Genomic DNA, 22,374 nt, shown 5'->3' with positions numbered 1-22,374 from the left:
AGACTCCAATACCTGGGATTATTTTTGTTGAGCTACATGAGAATAAAGGCTCATCTGACAATAGCATACAACACATTACGTACTCCAAGCTACCCCGACAAGAGATATTACAAGAACATAGTCGCCACGCCCCTTGAGGCAACCCTTCAAAGATTGCACATCAAACAACAAACGCACGCATTCACTCTTAATTTTCTCACCAAGAGTCGCCCCTATTCGTAGTACTGTAATACTAACTACAGTCCCACTTTGGATAACTTCAAGAGGGGATCGGCAACACATTCTCACTAGTAGATTACCATCTCACTCTTGCAGCAGCCATGTCTGATTCGTTCTTCACAAATCACCACGGTTATCGTTACCGCACAACCAGCAACTACTTCCTATGTCTCATTATTATCTCCGTTTATCTCCTATGTTTTCAACTATGTCCTCTTACACATTATCAATCAGGTAAATAGTTAGCGATTCTCGAAACAATAATCTCTCACTACTGGAATTGTCATTGTATTACTTCCACATTATAACCAGTCAACCTCCTGCCTGTAAATGTTATTGCTGCTGGTATCAAGGATCCCTACTGTCCTGAGACAAACTCACTCATTCAAACTAAATTGTACACAAATCCACAAATAACTTCCCCAGTAACTGGAGATTTTTCAGTCTGGCGGCTAGGCTACCACTATTGAATATTGCAAGATTCCCGAAACCGTACCGAAACAATAAGAAGAGAGCACAAAGAACTCAACTAATTAACACTTTTTCGTGAGTGAGATATTTGGAATTGATGTTTGGAGCGCTAATTGCAATATGTGTGCTACACGGTCTGCTGCTCGTGAATCTGACTCAGATTCTAGGGATTTCAGAATTTTCAGTGTCAAGAGACTTTCATACTTTAAGATACCGTCAGAATTTAGAGTAAGTTTGCAAACGGTACAACATTTTTTAGGAGGGCAGATGTCGTAGTGTTGCTGAATTTGAAAAGCTAAACCGCATCGGTGAAGGGACATATGGAATTGTCTGTAAGTATGACAATTTAGCTAATAAATTAGACCGTGCTCGTGATACGGTATCAAAAGAGGTGGTGGCCCTAAAGAAAGTCCGTATGGAAAATGTTCGAGATGGCAAGTTTTTTCACCCTTAAGTTAAGTGCAACAGGTATCCCTATTAGCAGTTTACGCGAAATCACTTTGTTGCTAAGTATAAAGCACCCGAATGTTGTTCATTTGAGAGAAGTCGTTGTTGGCCGGAGCTTAGATAGGTATGTTCTAGTAATGCCGATCATTTTCAGCATCTTCCTTGTTATGGAATATTGTGAACAGGATATGGCAAGTTTACTTGATAACATGCCTAATCCTTTCACCGAGTCCCAGGTAACATGTGGTTAAAATCTTTATCCGTACGATAGGTTAAATGCATCATGCTTCAGATTTTCAAAGGTCTGAGATACCTTCATGAAAACTTTATAATCCACAGGGATTTAAAAGTCTCCAATCTGTTGATGAATGACAAAGGTCTTGTCAAAATAGCGGACTTTGGACTGTCACGCCCTACCCATTCCCACAATCCTATGACTCCTTGCGTTGTTACATTATGGTGAGAAGGTTCACTTTAAAGTTTTCGTGTATTTTTAGTAATAAAACTTATTTGCGTTCTCATACTAATATCCAGCTATAGAACGGTTGATGTTATTATTAAGTGTACGTCAATGGTTGTTACAAAAACGACTAACAATCTCAAAAACAAATAATGACTGGGATGGCTTCACCGGCGGGACTAAAGAACATGGACGACCTTTGAACGAATCTTAAATGACCTTGAGAAATACTAGCCAATCAGAAGACAGTATACAGTAAAAATATATTATACAAAACTCAAAAATTAAAGGGGATACTGTTCTTTTACATGACTCAAATACTTATCAAGGTCAGATATAGGTTCAGAAGTTCTAAAATCATAGTGCATCCGGCACAGGAACTCATCCATGTGGCTCCATAGTAGTCGACCTCTGGAACCATGAAAAAGTCTCAAAAATTCTTTCAGCCTCGACCTTATAGTTTCAGTGTTGTCGGTATGTTGGTATGGTTTAGGGTGTAGGATTAGGGTTAAGGATGAGACTATAAAATATGGACGCCTTTTGAGAGACGCTAGAGTGAATCTCAGAGTGTCCACATAATAACTAACACTAAATGAGGGTTATAAACCTGTGTGAAGAATTCAAATTATGATTTACGTTCTTGGTTAAGGTTAGGGATTATACTTAGGGTTTTCATCACGAACTGACATCAACTATAATGCCAAAACTCTATTTATAGAAATGTATAATTGAATTTTGCGCCAAAATCTTATGATCACTTCTCTTGTAGACGCTTAATTATCATGTTTTCTCTAAAATCTGTTGTAAACCGACCGTACGTAAGCGTCAGGTACCGAACTTGGCGCCGTGACCTTGAAAGCCCGCGAAAGCTTTTGATTGGCTCGTCCATGTTCTTTAGTCTCGCCGCTTCACCATATTACTAACAATCTGGCAGGACAGACAGGAAAATCTCTTGGTTTGAAACTGGTGTGAGAATATCCACCAAGCATTTCAGTCCCACTTGACATACCCGACGAATACACATACACTCTTTATCTTCCCCTAAACCTTGAGATTAAAATTGCTGCATAACTTTCTTCCTTCCTGTACTATATCCTTATATACAACCTCTCTTTTATGTATTACCACCACTAAATTAACTACTTCTATGATTCCGGCGTTGATCTTGTTGTGCTAACGAGGTATGGCAACTTGGACCGATGCATATATGTGCCTGGTCCTACGTTGTAGCTGACTGACCGACTGACATACCTCAAGAATCACTTGCAGGGATCGATAGGGTCCCATCGTTTTTATTCTATTTGTGTCTTCTAGCCTTGATTTCACAGGTGATCAGTCCCAATGGTTGCAATCGGACTGAATAACATTACCCATTATTTTAGTCTTCACAAATAACGAAAGTAGACCATTTTACCTGCGTTAACTCCTCCAGTTTGTTTTCATGTAAAAAATCCAGCTTCTCCGTAGAAGTGTTTACTGATTGGGTCGATGCCACTTGTTCGAGCAGGACATTTCAGTCATTGACTGTTAGATGATAACAGAATCCAACTCTGAATTTATCCAGCTGCTGTTTACGAAACCCTTAGCAATCGCCCAGATGATTAGTCCTGTGGGAAGCAAAACGCTAAGACATGTTAACACTAAAATCATTATTTAAGATACAAAGTGTCAATGTGAGGTTACATCAATTCTACGATAAGACAAGGGTAAAAGGTCCAAACGTTTCAAACGCTCATTGTATAGGAGATTGGAAAGACCAATCAGTAACTTAATTTTCACATGTTAGACGCTCAAGTGTCCTCATAAAGGCATTAGAATGCTCTATGAAGTGACCATGACATTCAAAATCTTATGCAGAGGCTGCATTACAATGTGCAGTCTCTCTCAACCCACAGCCTACTATTACTCCTGTCTTTTCTGCACTCGTGAAAGCGATGTGCCGCTTACAGTATACTAGTAGCAGCTGCCGTGTCCAATATGCATTACCACGCTTTCTAAAATTAATTTCCAAACCTCAAATTTTGGACTATGAAACTGACCCGTCTGGATCAGTTTAGAAATCAAAATGGTCAGTCTGACTATTTGTTTTTCTCCAGATTTTCACGTCATCTGAACACAAGTGTCGATGACTTAAACAGACTTTGTGATTGATCTATGTAGAGTAGAAAAATAGGGGAGCTAGGATGGTCCAATGAGACACATCTGCGTTGCTCAGGCGTTGGCTGATTTTATGATTCTATATGACTTAGTAACTTAACACGGTTTATTTTCTTAAATACGTTAACTACTGTGCTAGTTAGACTGACAAGTCGGTATTTAGACACAGTTTGTCTCTTTCCATACCTAAATATAGGACCAACGACAATATTCAATCATTAGGGAGTTGAGTGTGGGGACGGAACATGTTAGACAGCACCGTGAGTGGTTCTGAAATGTTGCCAACGAGGGATGACAGCAATCGTGGGTGTAGCACATCAGAGTCGGATGAATCGACGAGTTCAATGTCTATAGGTAATAAAAAACAGATTCTTCACTCACAAGTACTTGTCTTGTAGCTGTTGTCCCTGCCATGTTGCTGTGATAAATATTAACAACAAAATCGTCGTAGTACACTGCTCTGAAATGAGTTGACAATACCTCAGCTTTAGCCGTACTAGATTCAATGTATCTAAACCCTCGTATAACAGTGATAGAGGAATTCTATCACTCCGTTTAATGTAAGGAAACAATTTTTTGGGGTAAGTACGACCATCATGTACCAACTTTCTCTCGTAAGTAGCAAGGCATTTAGCTAAGGTTATTTAACGCATATTCCGGATTTCCGGCACTCGCTCTTAAATGCCTCATGATCCATCGGTAGGAATAAGTCCCGGAAATTTTCTCTTACGCCACAGCAACTTCCAGATTTTCCTATCGATCCATCGAGGGCAATGTAGTTGCTTTTGTGTTGAGCGTGGGATGTACGGTGTTTGAACGACGTCGAATATTGCTTTAACATTACTTCATTCGTTTTCACCCAACTTATCTGCATTGACTGATCAATTTGTTGAGATAACACAGTCTCTGATTGCCTGAATGCTGGCTAGCCAGATATCGGGATGAATTACAGTAGATTCATACTGTACATTGTATCTGAAACTCGAGTTACAATACGAGGTGATCGCTGTTTGCCGGTGGAGTTAGGCGCTGAATGTCGGTAACACCACCACTGTGGTATGAAGAAAAAGTGGTGCACATGGGCTCCAGTATCCTGAGGGAACAAATGGCGTATGAACCAATTGTTGGTCACCGGCTACCATGTGACTTCATCTCCATTGCATTATGGATCAGACCTTTAAGTCAAAGGTTCCGGGTGTTGCCCCCTAAGAAAACCACCTGCTTCAGTTTAGACACCTGGGCAGTATCACAACCTTCGCACAAATGGAATGAGATTTGTGTGGCGCATATGTATCTGGTGCCCGTTTGTACCAATATTTGTGTTTAAATAATAATAATAATTCGATCCTCAAGTGACCAATCTGACCAAATACGAATATTCGAGCTACAGATTTTGTATGTGTTATTTAGTATCACTTCTCTTTCCTTGTTATTTCTGAATACTAACTTTAAGGTCCTCTTTTGGTTCGGCCTTGCCTCCAACCTATTTGAGTCTTTTTACAGTAGTTATATGTACTCCCCAAACCTCTTCCAGCAAAACAATTCTGATAGCAAATTCCACCAACTGCAGAACATGCGCATACCGTCTAGCAGACTGATTATCTTTTGACTCCAGATTCCAAATAATTAAACTCTAGATGGACTCGACTTCCTTGAAAGTCATGTTCACGGCTTTCTTCCGTGTTTTCGCCGTTCTCTTCCCACTAACTATCAGAAGCTTTTCTTTAATTTCCCTTTTTGTTTTGACTTTTGGAGCAGTCTATTCATTTATTATGTCCAATTTGTCTTGGGAGAGATTTCCGCTCCCCACCGATCTTATGGTTCTAGTTACCTCGCCAGCAGTGTTTAGAGTAAGCGCACTGTCGATGAGTAATAGTTTTTTTGCCCTGACAGTGTGAGACTTTTTAAGGTTGTGCGTAACGGTAGTTTGGACAGGGGTTTTATCCCCTTCCGGCGTGTCGATAATGATAGTCCCAACAGGAATCTAACATCTCAAAACGTGAGAAAATTCACCTCGTTTATTAAAATCGCACGCAAGATTACCTATTGTTCTACAACAAACGCGTTAAAACATTTGTGCACTTTCCCGTTCCTTTGTAGTATATTTTCAAACCAATCTTCTGGCTCACTGATTAGATTAGGGAAATCATTTACAAGTTTGCATTCTTTTGGCATTACGATCTCCTATTTCATAACTATATAATTGGTTTTCCAGAATGTTCCCTCCATTTCTTATCTGGTTAATATGCAGATAAGAGTTTCAACCTTATGATGTTTGTACTCGACCTTGGTTCCAAATTTTGACGCTTCACACCGATGTAAACATAAAGCAGTGTAACCTCGTCTGCAATCAGTCAGTTGTAAACTACTCATAACTTAAGACATATATGTCGACCCAAGTCCCCATCGGAGGAAGTTAACTAGATGAATATAAGCGGGAAATCAGTGTCAAGTGCAGTAAAAAATGAACTCGAAATATACTTTACAAGGATCTATTTAACTGTCTAAAATGACATCATGCTTAAGATTCACAGCAGAATTAAAAGTGACTGCATCTATTTCTTTGAGACTGATATCGAGTAATCTTTCCTGCCATCCACCGATAACAATTGCCTCACAAACTACGACCAGGAAGTCTGTATATTTGACATAGGTAAGTCAAACAGTTAATGGCTTCATTTAATGATACTCTGTTGATTTAGGTACCTCTAAGTCTTTCCAAACTGCTCATACTTTAGCCAAAATAGCACAACGAAAATAATCAGAGTTTGCGAATGCGTTACACATCCCAGCCACTACAGTTAATGAGAGCTCATAGTATTTAATCTACCAAGTGTCTTGATGGTTTCTTTACACATGATTTGAATATTTTTAAGTCCATGTGTTTGTTCTCTCGTTTCCACGAATATGTTATTCTGCAGATTGAAGTTATACATGATTATTAAATTTACAGTTGCCTATAATTTTTAACTCGTAGGTACCGAGCACCGGAAATTTTACTTGGCGATAAGAACCAAACTAAAGCTGTTGATATATGGTTAGTTCAAGTTACTTTGTTTCATCCTAGTTTTGAAATATCAGGTCAGCCGGCTGTATTATGGGTGAGCTTTTATTACACAAACCGCTTCTTCCCGGGAAGACAGAGGTTCACCAACTGGAGCTAATTATTGATTTATTGGGCACTCCGAATGATCAAATTTGGCCGGTATGTCCAAGTTATGTACTTACTTGTCTTTGCTCTAGAATCTTTCAAAATTACCAGCTTTAGAGAAAATAAATCTGAAAAAGCAACCGTAAGTTTGCATAATCTATCATTTGCTATCTTGAGTATTCAGAATTTCTTGTTCCCTTTTATTTGTTTTTCTTCGTTTTGTGTGAGTGGTTCCTGGTCATCGCACCATCGCGTTTATAAATTCCACTTATCACAGTCTAATTTTTAGGTAATTTGATGGTAATTGATAGGTTTAAAGATTCATTTAACAATCCACTTTATATGTCATATTCTTCGAGGAGGTTTCATTTTAGCAAATAACTGGGATTGAGCAACAATACTTGATTTATGGTCCTAGTGATGTTTGCTAAAAGCCCTAAATAACTAACTACCATGTATCTCCGATGTTCCCATTCCTAATTCTTAGAATAAAGAATTATAGAACTAAAATACTTTAGCGAAGTTTGTTGTACAATTTCATTTCTAAAAACTGCACTACTCGATTTTTAGTAAATGTGACGATCGGATACTAAATTTTAGTTTCAATTGTTTTAAATCCTCATCGACTGATGTGATTAACACACGTGCTACGTATGCCTGACCATCTTTCGATTCGACAGGCGATGTTTGCTGTTGTATGCGAGTAAGTTGGAAGGAAGCTAGGTTTGGCCTAACGAACTTATGGTATCAATCTATGGAGTCATTGATAGCTGGTCTGAGCTAAACCATGTTGGTGAGAGCAGACTACCTGGGTGGGGTTTGTGCGATAACTGCGATCAGTGTTTGAAAACATCAGATGATATAAATTGTTCTTGGTCGCGGCTGTATTCATTCTCTATTTCCTCCGCCTTTAGCTCTTCTGGGGCTACTTCCGGTCCCAAGCTCGGGTAAAGGAGGAGGGTTGGACATAGGATTGGCATCCCCCTTCCCGTAGAAAACAATCTTGCTAAAAAAACGCTAACCAGAATGAACCAGTTAAACCATTTAAACACTGTCCCAGGTTTCCTGAAACATCGCTTCAAACTACACATTGGATCCTTCTACGTACACACCCTGGGTCAAATCGGTCAGCAGGCCTCCTTGGCTAAGACCCTAGAATCTCGTACGATTTGTGTATTCTGTGTCTTCGAAACACGCATTCAGGATCTTATTGTGGTCAATCACTTGACCTCACCTCGCCAAAATGGACAGCTGACGAAATACACTCTCCGTGTATCTGGAGACCCTATGACTAGTTCTCGTGCACTTGCAGGTGCAGGCATAGCACGTAGTACAAGGGCAGAAAAAGCACTATTAGAATGGATCCCCGTTAACAGTCGCCTGTGTGCTGTCCGGCTAAATGACTCCGTAAGAACTCGGAAAGATAGGGAAACATCAACATCTATTGGTAATTTGAACCAAAAGCTTACAAAAAATCAATGAATTTCTTCCAAGTCTATTGCACTGATGGATTCTCGCAAACTCATCCCATCAGGCTCTGAACACAACGAAGAGCGTAAATGAATTAGATCTAGGTTAACGAAAAGTCAAAGGAACGACCATGAGCAGTGGTGGGCAACGAAAGCAAAAGAGATAAGAAAGGCAGTGGCTGTAGTCGACACCAGGCAACTCTTCAGACTAATAGAAAAAAATGGAATTAAGAATTCCTTGTGAAGGCTCTTTATTCGAACACTACCAGTCCAGTGAGAGCTCATGGCGAACTGTCATCTGACTTTACAACCTCAAGTGGTGTCCGTCAAGGCTGTCCACTATCCCCACTTTTGTTTAACTTCATTATAGACCTATTGCTGGAAATAACACTCTCTTCGACTGAATTTTCAGGAATTGATCTCCTACCAGGGGCTCCACTAAGCGACTTAGAATACGCAGACGATATAGTCCTGTTTGGTGAAGACTCTGACAAAATGCAGAGTCTTCTGTTAGCACTGAGTAACAATGCTAAGATGTTTGTAATGCGTTTCTCCTCATCTAAATGTAAATTGTTACTCCAGGACTGGCCTGCATCCACACCTGAACTAAGGATAGGGAGTGAAGTAGTCGAACGCGTGGACAACTTCACTTATCTTGAAAGTCTGATCAGCCCTAATGGGTTGGTGTCTGACGAAATCTCAGCACGGATTCAAAAAGCTCGTTTGACTTTTGCCAACTTACGTCACCTATGGCGAAGACGAGATATCCGTCTATCAATTAAGGGACGAGTATACTGCTCAGCAGTTCGCTCTGTTCTACTTTACGGCTGTGAAACTTGGCCATTAAGAGTAGAAGATACTCTCAAGTTACTAGTACTTGACCACAGATGTCTTAGAAATATTGCTCGCATCTACTGGGATCACCGCTTGGATCGACGCATATGTGCGCATGGTTCTACGTTGTAGCTTACTGAAAATACCAGGAAACGTTTTCAACAGAGTGTTGCTGACGCGAATGAAGGGTTCGGTAGTCGCTCAACTTCGAGATCAATAGGCTGGATTCCGTAAGAATCTGTTGTGTATCGACCAAGTCGCGACATCACAAATCACTGCTGAACAACCAATTGAATGGAACTCGTCACTATAAATCAACTTCCTTGACTATGAGAAGGTGTTTGACAGTGTGGATAGGAGAACGTTCTTCAAAATTATTGCGTGAGTACCTGAGAAAATCGTCAGCATCATCCGGAATTCATGCGACGGATTACACTACAAAGTCGTGTATGGAGGACAGGAGTCAGACAAGGCTGCTTACTTTCTCTTTCTTTTGGTGGTTGACTGGATTATGAAGACCTCGACATCTGAGGGGAAGCACGGAGTACAATGGACAGCTTGTATGCAACTAGACAATTCGGACTTCTCAGATAACCTAGCCCTTTCACGCTATACACACGAACAAATGCAGGTCAAGACATCCAGTGTAGTAGCAGCAGCAGCCTGTGCATCAGTAAGCGTCAACACATACTGTGAGAAAACGAGGTCCTCAAATACAACACGGAGAACATCAACCAATATATATATAAAGTACTACATATTTCTGTGAAATAAAGTTTCAAACTGAATACATGTTTTATTAAGAACCAGAGAGAATGTATACATGCAAATCCCAATCAACTTATCATTTTCGGTTTATTTTGTAGCCTATCCATTCACAAAGTTGTTTATTATGTTTTTCGCCTCATTGATTTCCTTTTATTCTTGCGTACTATGTTAACTTAGATTGATGAGTGTTGGCTATTGGTTTTTTCGCTATTTACCAGTTTGTTCGCTACCAAATCTTTTAGTAGGGCACTGATCTCGCCATCTAGTGTTAGACCTCACTAAGATTGATTATCGTCTATTATTAATTTAGTCGTAAGGTGTAATATTATTCACATTATATTTTCGACATTTTACGTCAGGTGCTTCATAACCCATACACAAGACTACATAGTAATAAGGAGGAATGAAGTCAGTGAAAATCTTATTTTACTTCATTCTTCTGTCATCAATATATGAAATCTAACTTATTATTCTTTTTCTTCGTATGCAAATTATTTTTAAAGTTTTATTCACGTAATTTTTTTCATTCGCGTTCTCCAGGTACAATAATTTGCGCCATACTTTCCCATGGTTGTCAGATGCTGGTTTGCGTTTATTAAATTTTTTGTTCATGTATGATCCGTCTAAACGGGCTCGGGCTCGTGAATGCTGTCAGAGTTCTTATTTCCGTGAACATCCTTTACGTAAGTGATTGAATAAAGCTATTATTATTATTTCGTGCAATTCCATTATCAATATTTTATTTAATTGAATGAACGTTTTTTTGAATTCGCTTCTCATAAAGCCTAATTTTGAAATGCGAAATCGTGGTATGTTATTTTTATACACATTAAAAGTTTATGAAAGTTATATAAATGATTTGCAACAAGTTGAGGTTGATAAATACATTCATTTGTTAACAAATAACATGACTTAAATCAAGTCTTACCTCACCTATCTGTGCGTAATAATTAATTCGCAATACTTCATATAAAACCTACCATCTTGAACATATATTTGGAAATTGTGTCTTACTGCCTAGTTTTGATAAAACAACGAGTTTTAATAAACCGTTTTCATCTGTATAATTACTAACTGGTGCCACTAGGACAGTCTGGGAATGTCTGACTTTTGTGCATCAAAACGTAACTTAAAACTCACTATGTTTTGTTAAGTTTTTTGAAACCATTTTATTCGGTACTAGTTTAAAGCATACTTTACAATCTTTATTTCATTTCTATAAACAATTATCAATATATTTAGTTGGTAAATAGTATTTATTTAACTAAAGCGATGCAGTAATCTTTAATAACAAATAACATCCCTAATTTCTCTTATTTATCGATAACAGCATGCGAACCTGATATGATGCCATCTTTTCCGCAACATCGATTAAAGCGTAAGAATTCTCCTGGTGAATATGATAATAAAGGTGCTAATCCAGCTCAAGATCAAACTGCTGGATTATTTGATGCTGCCTTCGATAGAATTGTAAGTCTTTTTCTAAAGAATTTTCATTATGAATCACCTACTTGTCTTTTATTGGTCAATTTGCAGAAAATTTCGAATTCCTTTACTAATTGTTTACTAATTTTTTGAATAGTTGTTAATAATTTGTAGGCGTCATAATTTTTAGCCGTTAATATCATGTTTTCTAGAATTGTTTAGATGAAGAATTATCGACTTTCAATCTCACGTTAATCTGCTTATTAAATAGATTCGGTCGACGTTTAAACAATAAAATCCAAATAATTTTTGTTACTTTAGTTTTTGTAAGTGAATTTGTAGCGTTGATTGGACTAAATGTATAAGTGGTAAATAGTTTCATTAAACAATCGTGTTTCTGTACTCCTAAAATCAAAAAATGTTCTATTCCCGTCATTTTACAGAAGTTACTGAAGTCCGTATATCTGTCATTTGTTTTGTCATTCAATGAATAATATTCAACCTAACCATAAATAGTGATATGCTTGATGCTATTACGAGTTCACCTTACTCGGTAAACGGAACAAAGGTCAATGACACAGTGACACGAAAGGCTATTCTAATTCTTTGTCCCCGGCCCTGGTAACTAGATCAAGAAGTCTTGATGAGGCGTAGAGAATGTATTCTACAGGCACTCAGAAAAGACGAGATCACTAAGCACACAAATCAAGCTTATCTATATAATGATAGAAACACCCTAGGGAAAGCCACAAAATAGCTTACTAAAAAAATCCGTCAACCAATTACAGTCAAGGAATTCCGAGTGGGAAATATAAAGTGCAGGTCAACTAAGCGTTTCTTGGCGCGAAAACAGAATAAAATTACATAATTAGGACATTTTCCAAGTGAGTTCTGGGGATTTAATGTCCCCAACAAATAGAAACTCATTTATTCATTGTATCAAAGGAAGCTCAATTTTAACTATCTATTCATACACTTTAAAGCTATGACTTAACAGTATAGGTTCTCAATCTTCAATCAGTGAATCTTCAATCTAGAGCTTATTGATTGTACCGCTATTTGTATGAATAACCATCAATAACATCAACACTTAGGGTTTCTCATAAACTAGGAAGTTGAATGTGGTTGCTTTGATGCATAATTGTTCGATACAAAGGTATATGTGTACCGTCAAGTGTTTAACAAATTACCTCTTATAGCTCCTTTCTGTTTCACTACTTCTCATGACAATCATTGTAACTTTATGCTATGACAAAGTAGTTATAAGGAGTTTAATTTTAATGTTTTTTTCTATGTAAGTAGGCAACAGTAATTAAAAAAACTACAGTTCTATAAGTGTTCATCAATCTGTAATAATAAGATCTCCCATGTGACTATTTTTAAATCCTACTTTTCTTTTCTATTAAGCGTAATTCACAAATTATAAATTTTGTATGTTAATCAAAGCTGTACTCATTCTGTTGTTTTGTTTCTAGGTGAAGAAACGTCGAGCTTAAGCAGAACCAACACTATAAATTTTAAGACATTTATATAATACATTTGTGCATTTCTAATTTCTTGGTGTTTTTAATTTATTCTCCGTAGTCATTCATAACCGTCAATTTTTCACGTCCATTAAAATCATAATTAACTTCTTACCGAAGTAATATTAACCATCTCAACTGTAATAATGTGTTTAGATAAATTTTCAAGTCTTTACTTCTCTAGTTTATATTGACGACCTTGTTGTTTAAAATAAAGGTTCTTTTCTCAGAGTTGTCTGAACCCAAAGATCAATTTAAAAGCGAAAAACACATCATAAGCGCAAGCATCACGCTAGAGTAAACTTATTAGGTTCACAACCAGTAACCTGATTCCATGTAATAATAAATTTCAACAATCAGATCCGGCTTTTTCCAGTGGTTCTCTTCTAATGAGGGTCTCGACGTTTTTAAAAAAGGATTTGTTTATCTGCTGTGGATATCTTTGTATGATTGATATATAGACTACCGTTTCTGTTGATTTCAATATTGCTGTTTAGAAATTCCCTATGGAATTCTCTTCGCTCAAAATCACTGTAGTTTTCTAGTAGAAATCATATCCATAATTATCCATGAATATTTATCTTAATAGTTAAGTATCATACCATATCCAGTATTATGTTGTTCTCGGTTTATATAGTTGCTCTTTTAGCTTAAGATTTGTTTTATTCACATCCTATACGAGGTTTATTCAGTATTGTTGATTGCTTACCTGTTAACATTCATTCCATGTTGTTTTAAAGGTCAAATGGATATTTCTTAGACGTTTTATATATATGAAAGAACTATTCATTTATGTGTCTGCAGTAAAACCTGCGTTTCTACTAAACTTATTAAACGCATAATGAAATCGCATGATAACTCGATATTTTGAAAAATGTCATCAGTGTGGGTTTGTTTTATCCTCGATACTGTTGTATTTAGAGTAATATTTATTTGTGCGCCTGTAGAGTATTGTGTACTGCATTAGTAATTCATACATCATATTTCGAATCGTAAAAATTAGGTGGGATCCTAGTTCGTTTTTTTTGCATAAATAGTGCATTGATATCTTGAGTCTAAACAAACAAATAATATTATATTCTGAAAATGATTACAGAACGCATGCCAATTTACAGGCATGATCAGGTTGACACATTGCGATGTTTCATGTAAAGGACATGTATGACTTGGGATTGTTTGAAGTTATATATTTATAAAAGTATTTAGCGAGTAAAGCTCACATGAATTACAACAATTTGAGGTATCAGTTGAGAACCTTTAACTCTTTGTAAGGGTAGTAGGACATCCTGATGATGTTTGAACAGTTTATACAGAGTGCAATCACAGATTAATCATAATCATCTACAACAACAAAAAATGAAACGGAAACAGCACAGAATAACAATAGCCATGATCAATATGATAGGTCCACCGTTATGTGTCAGGTTGTTTTATTATCTACTGTTCAGGATATATGTCATTTACATTTACTGGGGACGATCTAAATGTTAAATATATACCGAAAAGGAACTACAATAAGTGAGCTCAGTACTAATAATCAAATATTTAATGTTCATATAATCTCACTAATGGGACGGATAATATATTAGGATGTAAGCATATTTAAGACAGCTTCAGAGGATACATGTGGGCATTCAAACGACAAAAAGATGGTGGGACTGCTTTTATTTCGCGGATAGATCGAGGTAAACTATCCCAACGTCTCGGAAATTTAATGGTAAAACAATTCAGATAGAGAGATTGTGAATAAGCCGCTTCATTAAACATCAAGAGTTACAGATGATATAACTAGGCGTTACTTTATATTACATTACGTCAGTGGATGTAAACGGCACTTCATTAAATATTTTAACAAAGAGAGGAAACTTAGCTTAAGACTCAACCTTTATAAAGGATCAAATCCAAGTTTATTATAGTATAAGGAACAACTCCAAGAGTGCAAAGCGCAAATCTGTGAACGGATTCAAACATTAATTTATCCTTTATATAGATACTACTAAGAACAGAAATATAGGGCTTTAAAGTGTTTTCCCACTTAGTTTTGTAGAACATCAACGTTGATGTTCTATGTCGAAATGATTGGGGGCCTACTATAGTTAGACGAGAATGGTGACGAACCAACTAACGCTGAAGTCACACCTCGCGACCAGCCCTTACGTGGATTGAACCATCGACGCATCAAAGGATCATGGACGCTATGGAGACTGTACAACACAAAGGACGTTATTACAAGAATATATTAGTTAAGGTACAACCACGAAAATACAGAAGTGAAAGAACAACCACTGCTGCGTGAGCTAGTCCATGGCGTACGATTGATTTGTGCGCGTTGACTATCCTTGACAGGGATCAATGATCTGTTCGATATTCAGTGACCCTACAATACTCCCCCACCAGATTCAACGGCAGTTTGAATCGATACCAAACATGTTGGGAGTAGTCGCGCGCCGGAGGTTGCCAGACGATTAACATGAATCCTCCGGGTGTTGCTGAGCTGTAAGAGAAACGGAAAAGAGGCTGCAGAAACTGATCGGGAAACAACGAGTAATAACACGTAACAAGGACGTTGGTTGAATGTTAAGCGATCAACCATAAAAATAATAGAAAAAGAAACATGACATTTTAGAGTTTTATCAAGTCGCGTTGAAATAGATAGCTCTGACAAGTGGTTGAGTTCCGCAGATGAGAAACGTTAAGTTTGCCGCAAGAGTAGTGATTTCACAGTGATAGTACGATAAGTGTATTATCAATCGATGATAATGTTTGTACTGCCCTCGGTACAGAGTAGAAAGTCAGTGTCGTTCAAGTAAGCGTGTCGTTCGTAAGCGTCGATTTCTAGTTATATCTATATTTAACAGACTAACTGTAAGTACAGAAGTATAACCGTGAAGATAAGTCGTGGTTTCCTTGTGCGAAGCTTCTGATCAACTTGCAGTCAGTTTGGAAAAACTGATAACTGCTGTGAAAATCAATATGGGTCGAAGAATACAGAGCGAGAGCGAAAGGTGGCACGATGAAATCTCTAAAAGATGATAAGCGGTGAGTGCTGCACATGTGTTTGATGAGTGGACCGAAAAATGTCGAAAAGAACATAAGAAACCAAGAGTGTCACTCTGGACTCATGTCAATGATATCAGTGAAAAATGCTGTCAGTGTTGGGGTAGTGACGACAATATCGTTGTCAGTTTGCAGGAGATTCGCTCGACTGCGTAAACTGAAGATTCGCGTGAATGTGTCGTAAAACCACCAATTGAACTGGACAGGCTTTAGATCGTCGAGTAGTTGAACAGCCGATTGATGTACCGAAATCATCTATTAGATAACAGCCACGCGGAAACAATACTTCATAGGATGAAAAAAAATACGACGTCGAAATTGAATAACTACAATAGTTCGGATGTGTTGTAATGTCACATCGAAGTAACATCATTTCGTATACTGACAATTGTACTGAACGTTCGTTTGGGCATTGTTTATGTAGCAATTGGATGTGAAGTAGCAAACATTATCGTGGGGTTCGTGGAGAGTTTCAGAGGTCGTTTAGATATTTTCCAAACCCGTGTTGCATGTGAATAAACCGAAGACGGAATTCAAGTGACTTCCGTACGATAAGGAAATCGAGCCATGATTTACCGTGAGATAACAGCACATACAAAGCGTGTAGTAAACAATAATTAAAATGGTAACCACCAATGTAACTAAAGTTTAGGTTTAGATAACGTGATCGTTTCGTAAAAGAGCTTATTATCTCGTGTTAAGTGACATATTAAATACGATGAATTGTCTAGTAAGGACATGGACTAAGATTGCTCGTGTACACGTAATACGTTTTTCTACAGCATGACGACTAACGAGTCATAAATGTACATGGTTTCGACTAAAATTTGACGGCAGTGACAGAATGTATGACTACTCTAAGTGAAAGTAGCCTCGAAATGTTATTAGACATCACAAACATTATACGAAATTATTTAACACAGTTATGAAACTCGCCTGGGTTACTCTTGCTCCCAAGTATCTGAAATTTGTTGATCGAATTCGTAGATTAACGAAGCTTTGTAGACTGGATTGATATACGTCCAAATTTAATTTGAGCCAAACACGTAGCCTTGCCTGGCGAAACAGTCTAAGCAAGATCTAACATTGCAGGAAATTTATAGTTCAAACTCACCGTAAATTTCTAGCATTTGTATCCTCTGATTCGCCATGGACCTCAGCAATTGGAAATTAGGCAGGCAGTGGTCAAGAAAGTAAAATATTCTAGTAGATAGTTTCGGTAGGATTAAACTATACTGCCGAACCAATCAGAAGCTTTTGCGGGTTTTCAAGGTCACGGCGCTAAGTTCGGTGTCTGATGCTTACGTACGGTCGGTTTACAGCGGATTTTAGGAAAGACGTGATAATTTGGCGTCTACAATAGCAGTGATCATAAGATTTTGGCGCGAAATTCAATTATCCATTTGGATGAATAGAGTTTCGGCATTATAGCTGATGTCAGTTCGTGATGAAAACCCTAAGTATAATTCCTAGCCTTAATCATGAACTGTAAATCATAATTTGAATTCTTCACACAGGTTTATAACCCTCATTTGGTCCTAGTTATTATGTTGACACTCTCAGAGTCACTCTAGCGTCGCTCAAAGGTTGTCCATAACTTATAGTCTCACCCATAACCCTAAACCCTACACCTAAACCTTAACTCTAACCCTAACCCGTAAACCATACCAATATACTAACATTATTGAAGCTATGTGGTCGAGGCTAAAAGAATTTTTGAGACCTTATCATGGTTTCAGAGGTCGACTACTATGGAGCCATATGGATGTGTTCCTGTACCGTATGCACTATGATTTTAGAACTTCTGAACCTATATCTGACATTGAGAAGTTTTTGACCCATGTAAAAGAAGTGTTTCCACTTTAATTCTTTGGTTTTGTATAATATATTTTTACTGTATACTAACTGTCTTCTGATTGGCTAATATTTCTCAAGGTCATTTGAGATTCGTTCAAAGGTCGGCAGTATAGTTTAATCTTACCATAGTTTCTGATAGTAGTTAGTTGATAGTGATTAAGCAGAAAGATGAATTTATAATCGACAGTTTATCCTGTATTGGTTATACAAGTGGATAAGTTGCAAACAGATATGCGTTCGTGTTGCCTTAAGGCTATACTTACGAGTGGTTGATATTTTAACAGACATATTACACAGGAGCATTTACATGCTGCTAATGCTTGTTAAAGAACCATGATAGTCGATTATAGCCGTAGTTGATTGGTTAGTTCTATCGATTGAACCAATTATTTCAGTTGAAATACTAATCAACAAGGATATGAAGCAACGAATGTTCGGAGCAACTGATTAACATAGGAGACGTAAAAAAGGAAAAATAATAAGTATAGAGTACAATGGAAAAAATCGCAGTGATAGGTTGCGTTATTCGAAGTCTTGCTCACCAGTGTAGAACATCAACATTGATGTTCTATGTCGAAATGATTGGGGGCCTACTATAGTTAGACGAGAATGGTGACGAACCAACTAACGCTGAAGTCACACCTCGCGACCAGCCCTTACGTGGATTGAACCATCGACGCATCAAAGGATCATGGACGCTATGGAGACTGTACAACACAAAGGACGTTATTACAAGAATATATTAGTTAAGGTACAACCACGAAAATACAGAAGTGAAAGAACAACCACTGCTGCGTGAGCTAGTCCATGGCGTACGATTGATTTGTGCGCGTTGACTATCCTTGACAGGGATCAATGATCTGTTCGATATTCAGTGACCCTACAGTTTACAAGTGCTTGGCGTCTCCGCACTACGATAAAGGATAATCTTGTAAAGAAGAGCGAAGATCGGTGGTGAGTTTTGAAAGCTATATTCCGGTAGAGTATGCATTCAATGTGGATTTTGTTACTTTACAAGACATCTCAGATTGTCCATGGAAAATTAAAGAAGAAACTATTGAGATTTCCTTTACTGCATCACACCCATCTAAAAACATCGGATTCTAGTGTTGTTACTCTCTGAGGTCTACCAAAAAAGATAAACGTATATTTTACTGGATCCTAATCCGCTACACGATTAAGAATGCATATCCCTGACATATAAGTCAGGGTCTTGTTAACGTTCACAAATCTTCCCAACCAATAGCTTGTCTTTAGTGTTTATTATTTACCCTTCACATAGCTTGTACGCACAGCCACATGGTATGTCTGGATTCACCTAGCATATGAACTGTCCTTTCTACCACACAACAAATAATGATGAATATTCATTTTCTATGGGGATCTTTAAACTTCTAAAATAATAATGAAACAACGGATACCAAAGGAATGCATTTATCTTAACATTGTAAAGTGATCATATTCGCTTTTTCAATTAGCAGTAACTAATAATCTTTTGAAACGTCAAATCAAGGTTGCTAGTTTCGTTTGATCTAAGTTATATTTCAAGTTAAATAATGTTTTGTGTTCCTGACCATATTACATGGAATAAAATGCATGTCGATGTAAAGTCATCTTAGCTGGTTGCTTCGTTAAAACCTCGCTGATGTAACGCAGGTAGTCGGATAGTTCAAATTCATCAAGATGGTACTTAATACATAAATATCTTCAAACACAACTTAAAGCAATAGATCTTCCTCCTTAATTCACAAAATAGTCTTTTCAGCAGTGATTTACGACAATCCACGGAAAGCCTATATACCAGTAGGCAAAGCAAGTGTTATGATCATATACAACAAATTCTATCGATAAACTGAAGCAAAAGCAACGAACAATTTAGTATGAAGTAGATTTATTTTGTGTTCTCTAAATTTTTCACACATACGTACACATTTTGCAAATAAAAGTTTATCTCATGAGATATATTCACATAGTTATCTGTTTACTGATAGCGAACTATCACGAATCTATGGTTTTCACCAGTCAAGAAATAAATTTATCTATCGGTTACATCCTCCTGGGCTAAAAATCTTTATCGAACTGCTTCCATGGTACTCCTCCTATTCATGTTCCTATAAAGTACAGGTCCAATGTAAAGTGTCATAAAAATAAATTTTTTTGTGTTACGGAAAGGGTATAACAGCGATAATCTAACGAAAACTTCCATATCACAAATAACAACTCTATATTCCCTTCAAGCCCCAGCTATCCCAAATGACCAATCTTAAGAAAAATTTATTGGGTGAAAATATGAGTCGATCTAAGTCAGGCAAACATCGAAAACCTGGAAGCGCCGTCTCCTCAGAAGTGCACATCCATGAACCAGTGATCAAAAACTGAACCCAGGACTTTCGGTCTTGTATGCGAACGCATATCCTCTTAAACAATGATCTGGGACTCGATCATATACAAGCCTAACTTCAATTTGATTTGATGGGATTAAAAAGCGAGATTAAGTTTTTTTTTGGCTCATTATCATTTTTGTTTAATATTACTTTCGTTTTAATTCAATGTGATGATTACTCAGTGTGACATGTGCTTTATTTTCCAGTGTGATATTTTATTCGGTATAACACTGACTTACTTGAGTGTGGTGTTTGTTCAAGATACGATATTCTCGTATTAAATTAACATAAACTATGCTCAGCATAACATGTACCATGTGATTTGTTATAAGTCTGGGTATTTGTGATGTTTAAATAAATCAATGACTTCTTCGTATTGATGACTGTTGTAATTTTGAATTCCAAATACAATACATTCGTTCGGGCTCATCTAATACTTCTTGATTACATTGCGTTATTCCGGGGATTACTAGTTTATACTACAATTCAAATACTTCTAATTATCATAGTATTTTTCATAAATGTGATTTTATCCTAATTAATAATAAAAATAGGTGCATTTTCGACTAGGGTCATCATGTTTTGTTTTAATAAATCTTCACTTGTACCAGTCTTAGTGTTCTTACTTCGCGCCATGAGAGGTGCAGCGGTTCCTCGTTTTGCAAGTATAGGTAACAAGCGATTCCGACATAACAATTTACAACCAGCCTAAACACAATCAATCCACGATGTTGCAAGATAACGTTCCATAGTCTTCAGTGGATACATCCGTCACAACCAAAACGGTTCAGTTCCGCTGGTCGCGGCTGAAAGTTATGAAACAGAATTTTCTTTAAATCAATATGTGAACTTTAGGACGGGTTTCTTTCTAAATGTATTTGGTAAGTTAGCATCTCCAACACTTTGAATTAGGTCCAAGCCGGGTTTAAAATCAATCGGGATGCAAGCAATGACCTCCTTAAAAGCAAGTATATTGACAGTGAATGTCCGTGGTCATCAATAACCTGTTTACAGCTTCGTATAACTGATGTTATGAAAGAAAAGATAAGTGAAGCCTGGAAGCACAAACCTAAGTAAAACTGAACGTCATCTTGTGTAAGCCTTGGTATATTCGATTGTTGAGAAAAACCCAGTACTGTATTTCCTTTTGTTATATGTCTATGATATTGAGCAAGATCAATAACAAATAATGGTACATATTTATTATGAATATCTCACCTACAGTCACATAGTGTGTAACAGAGAACAAAAAAAGAAACTTCCACAAACTGTAAATTCGCTGAGCCACTACAGATATCAGTTTTACAAAACACAACAAATCATGTGGATAACACTCAACCAGCCAATGGGTTAACCATAGAAGAACTCTGTCCTGTGCAATACTTTCCAGTTGCTATTCATCCTTTTCATGCCTGCTTCTGATTATCAATGCATTGTGAGATTTGGCATTCCTCTTTCCCATTTCTATTCAGGAGTTCAAGTTACCGAACCCTTCATCCGGTTCAGCAACACTCTGTTGAAAACGTTTCCTGGTATTGATAGTAGTGTGATGCCCCTGCAGTTATCACAGTCGCGCAGACCTCCTTTATTTGGTATCTTGATGAGGTATCCTTATTTCCAGTTTGTCGGCACTTGTTATTCCTCCCAAATCTTCATGAGTAAAACGTGAAGCATGTTTGCAGTTACTTCTATGTCTGACTTTAGTACTTCAGCTGGTATATTGTCAGGTCCTGCTGCTTTCCCACTCTTGATTTGTCTGATGGTCACAATTGATTTCTTCGATCGTTGGTGGAGTGACATCTATAGGAAGGTCTGTGTGTGCTGCTTCGATGTCCGGTGGATTCAATCGAGCTGGCCTATTCAAGAGTTTCTCACAGTATTTTACCCACATATCCCTTTGTTCTTGAATAACGGCGATTGGCCTGTCTTCTTTATCCTTGACTGGTCTCTCTGGTTTACTATGTTTCCTTACTAGTTTCTTCGTTGTGTCATATAGTTGTTTTATATTTCCTTCTGTGCAGCTTTTTCCATTGTCGTTGTTAGGTCTTCCACGTATAACTAATTGTTAGCTCTAATGCTCTTCTCCACTTGATTGTCTGCTTCTGCGTACTCTGCTTGTGCCTTTACTTTCTCTGCTCGTGTTCGACTGTTG

General features: G+C 37.5%; 2 protein-coding genes across 2 annotated transcripts; one reads left to right on the top strand and one right to left on the bottom strand.

Annotated features, from left to right (window-relative positions):
• Positions 1-810: 810 nt before the first annotated feature.
• Positions 811-12,952, top strand: Smp_103950 (serine/threonine kinase; the record flags this gene model as incomplete). The annotated part of the gene is made up of 12 exons (XM_018795037.1): positions 811-918; positions 950-1,022; positions 1,053-1,124; positions 1,159-1,261; positions 1,292-1,373; positions 1,409-1,596; positions 6,732-6,791; positions 6,836-6,959; positions 6,998-7,047; positions 10,517-10,659; positions 11,307-11,446; positions 12,877-12,952. The coding sequence occupies 12 exons, from the start codon at positions 811-813 to the stop codon at positions 12,895-12,897; spliced, it is 1,164 nt and encodes a 387-aa protein (XP_018649390.1). The 3' UTR covers positions 12,898-12,952.
• Positions 12,953-16,105: 3,153 nt separating this feature from the next.
• On the bottom strand, positions 16,106-16,354 carry Smp_200130 (uncharacterized protein; the record flags this gene model as incomplete). Its single annotated transcript, XM_018795036.1, has 1 exon — positions 16,106-16,354. One exon carries the CDS (start codon positions 16,352-16,354, stop codon positions 16,106-16,108), a length of 249 nt encoding a protein of 82 aa, XP_018649389.1.
• Positions 16,355-22,374: the final 6,020 nt, after the last annotated feature.

This window comes from Schistosoma mansoni, chromosome 1, assembly GCF_000237925.1.
Source record: "Schistosoma mansoni strain Puerto Rico chromosome 1, complete genome".
NCBI classification, from domain to species: Eukaryota; Metazoa; Platyhelminthes; class Trematoda; order Strigeidida; family Schistosomatidae; genus Schistosoma; species Schistosoma mansoni.
Note: the sequence above shows the minus strand (reverse complement) of the source record. Positions and strands in the feature narration are given on the sequence as shown.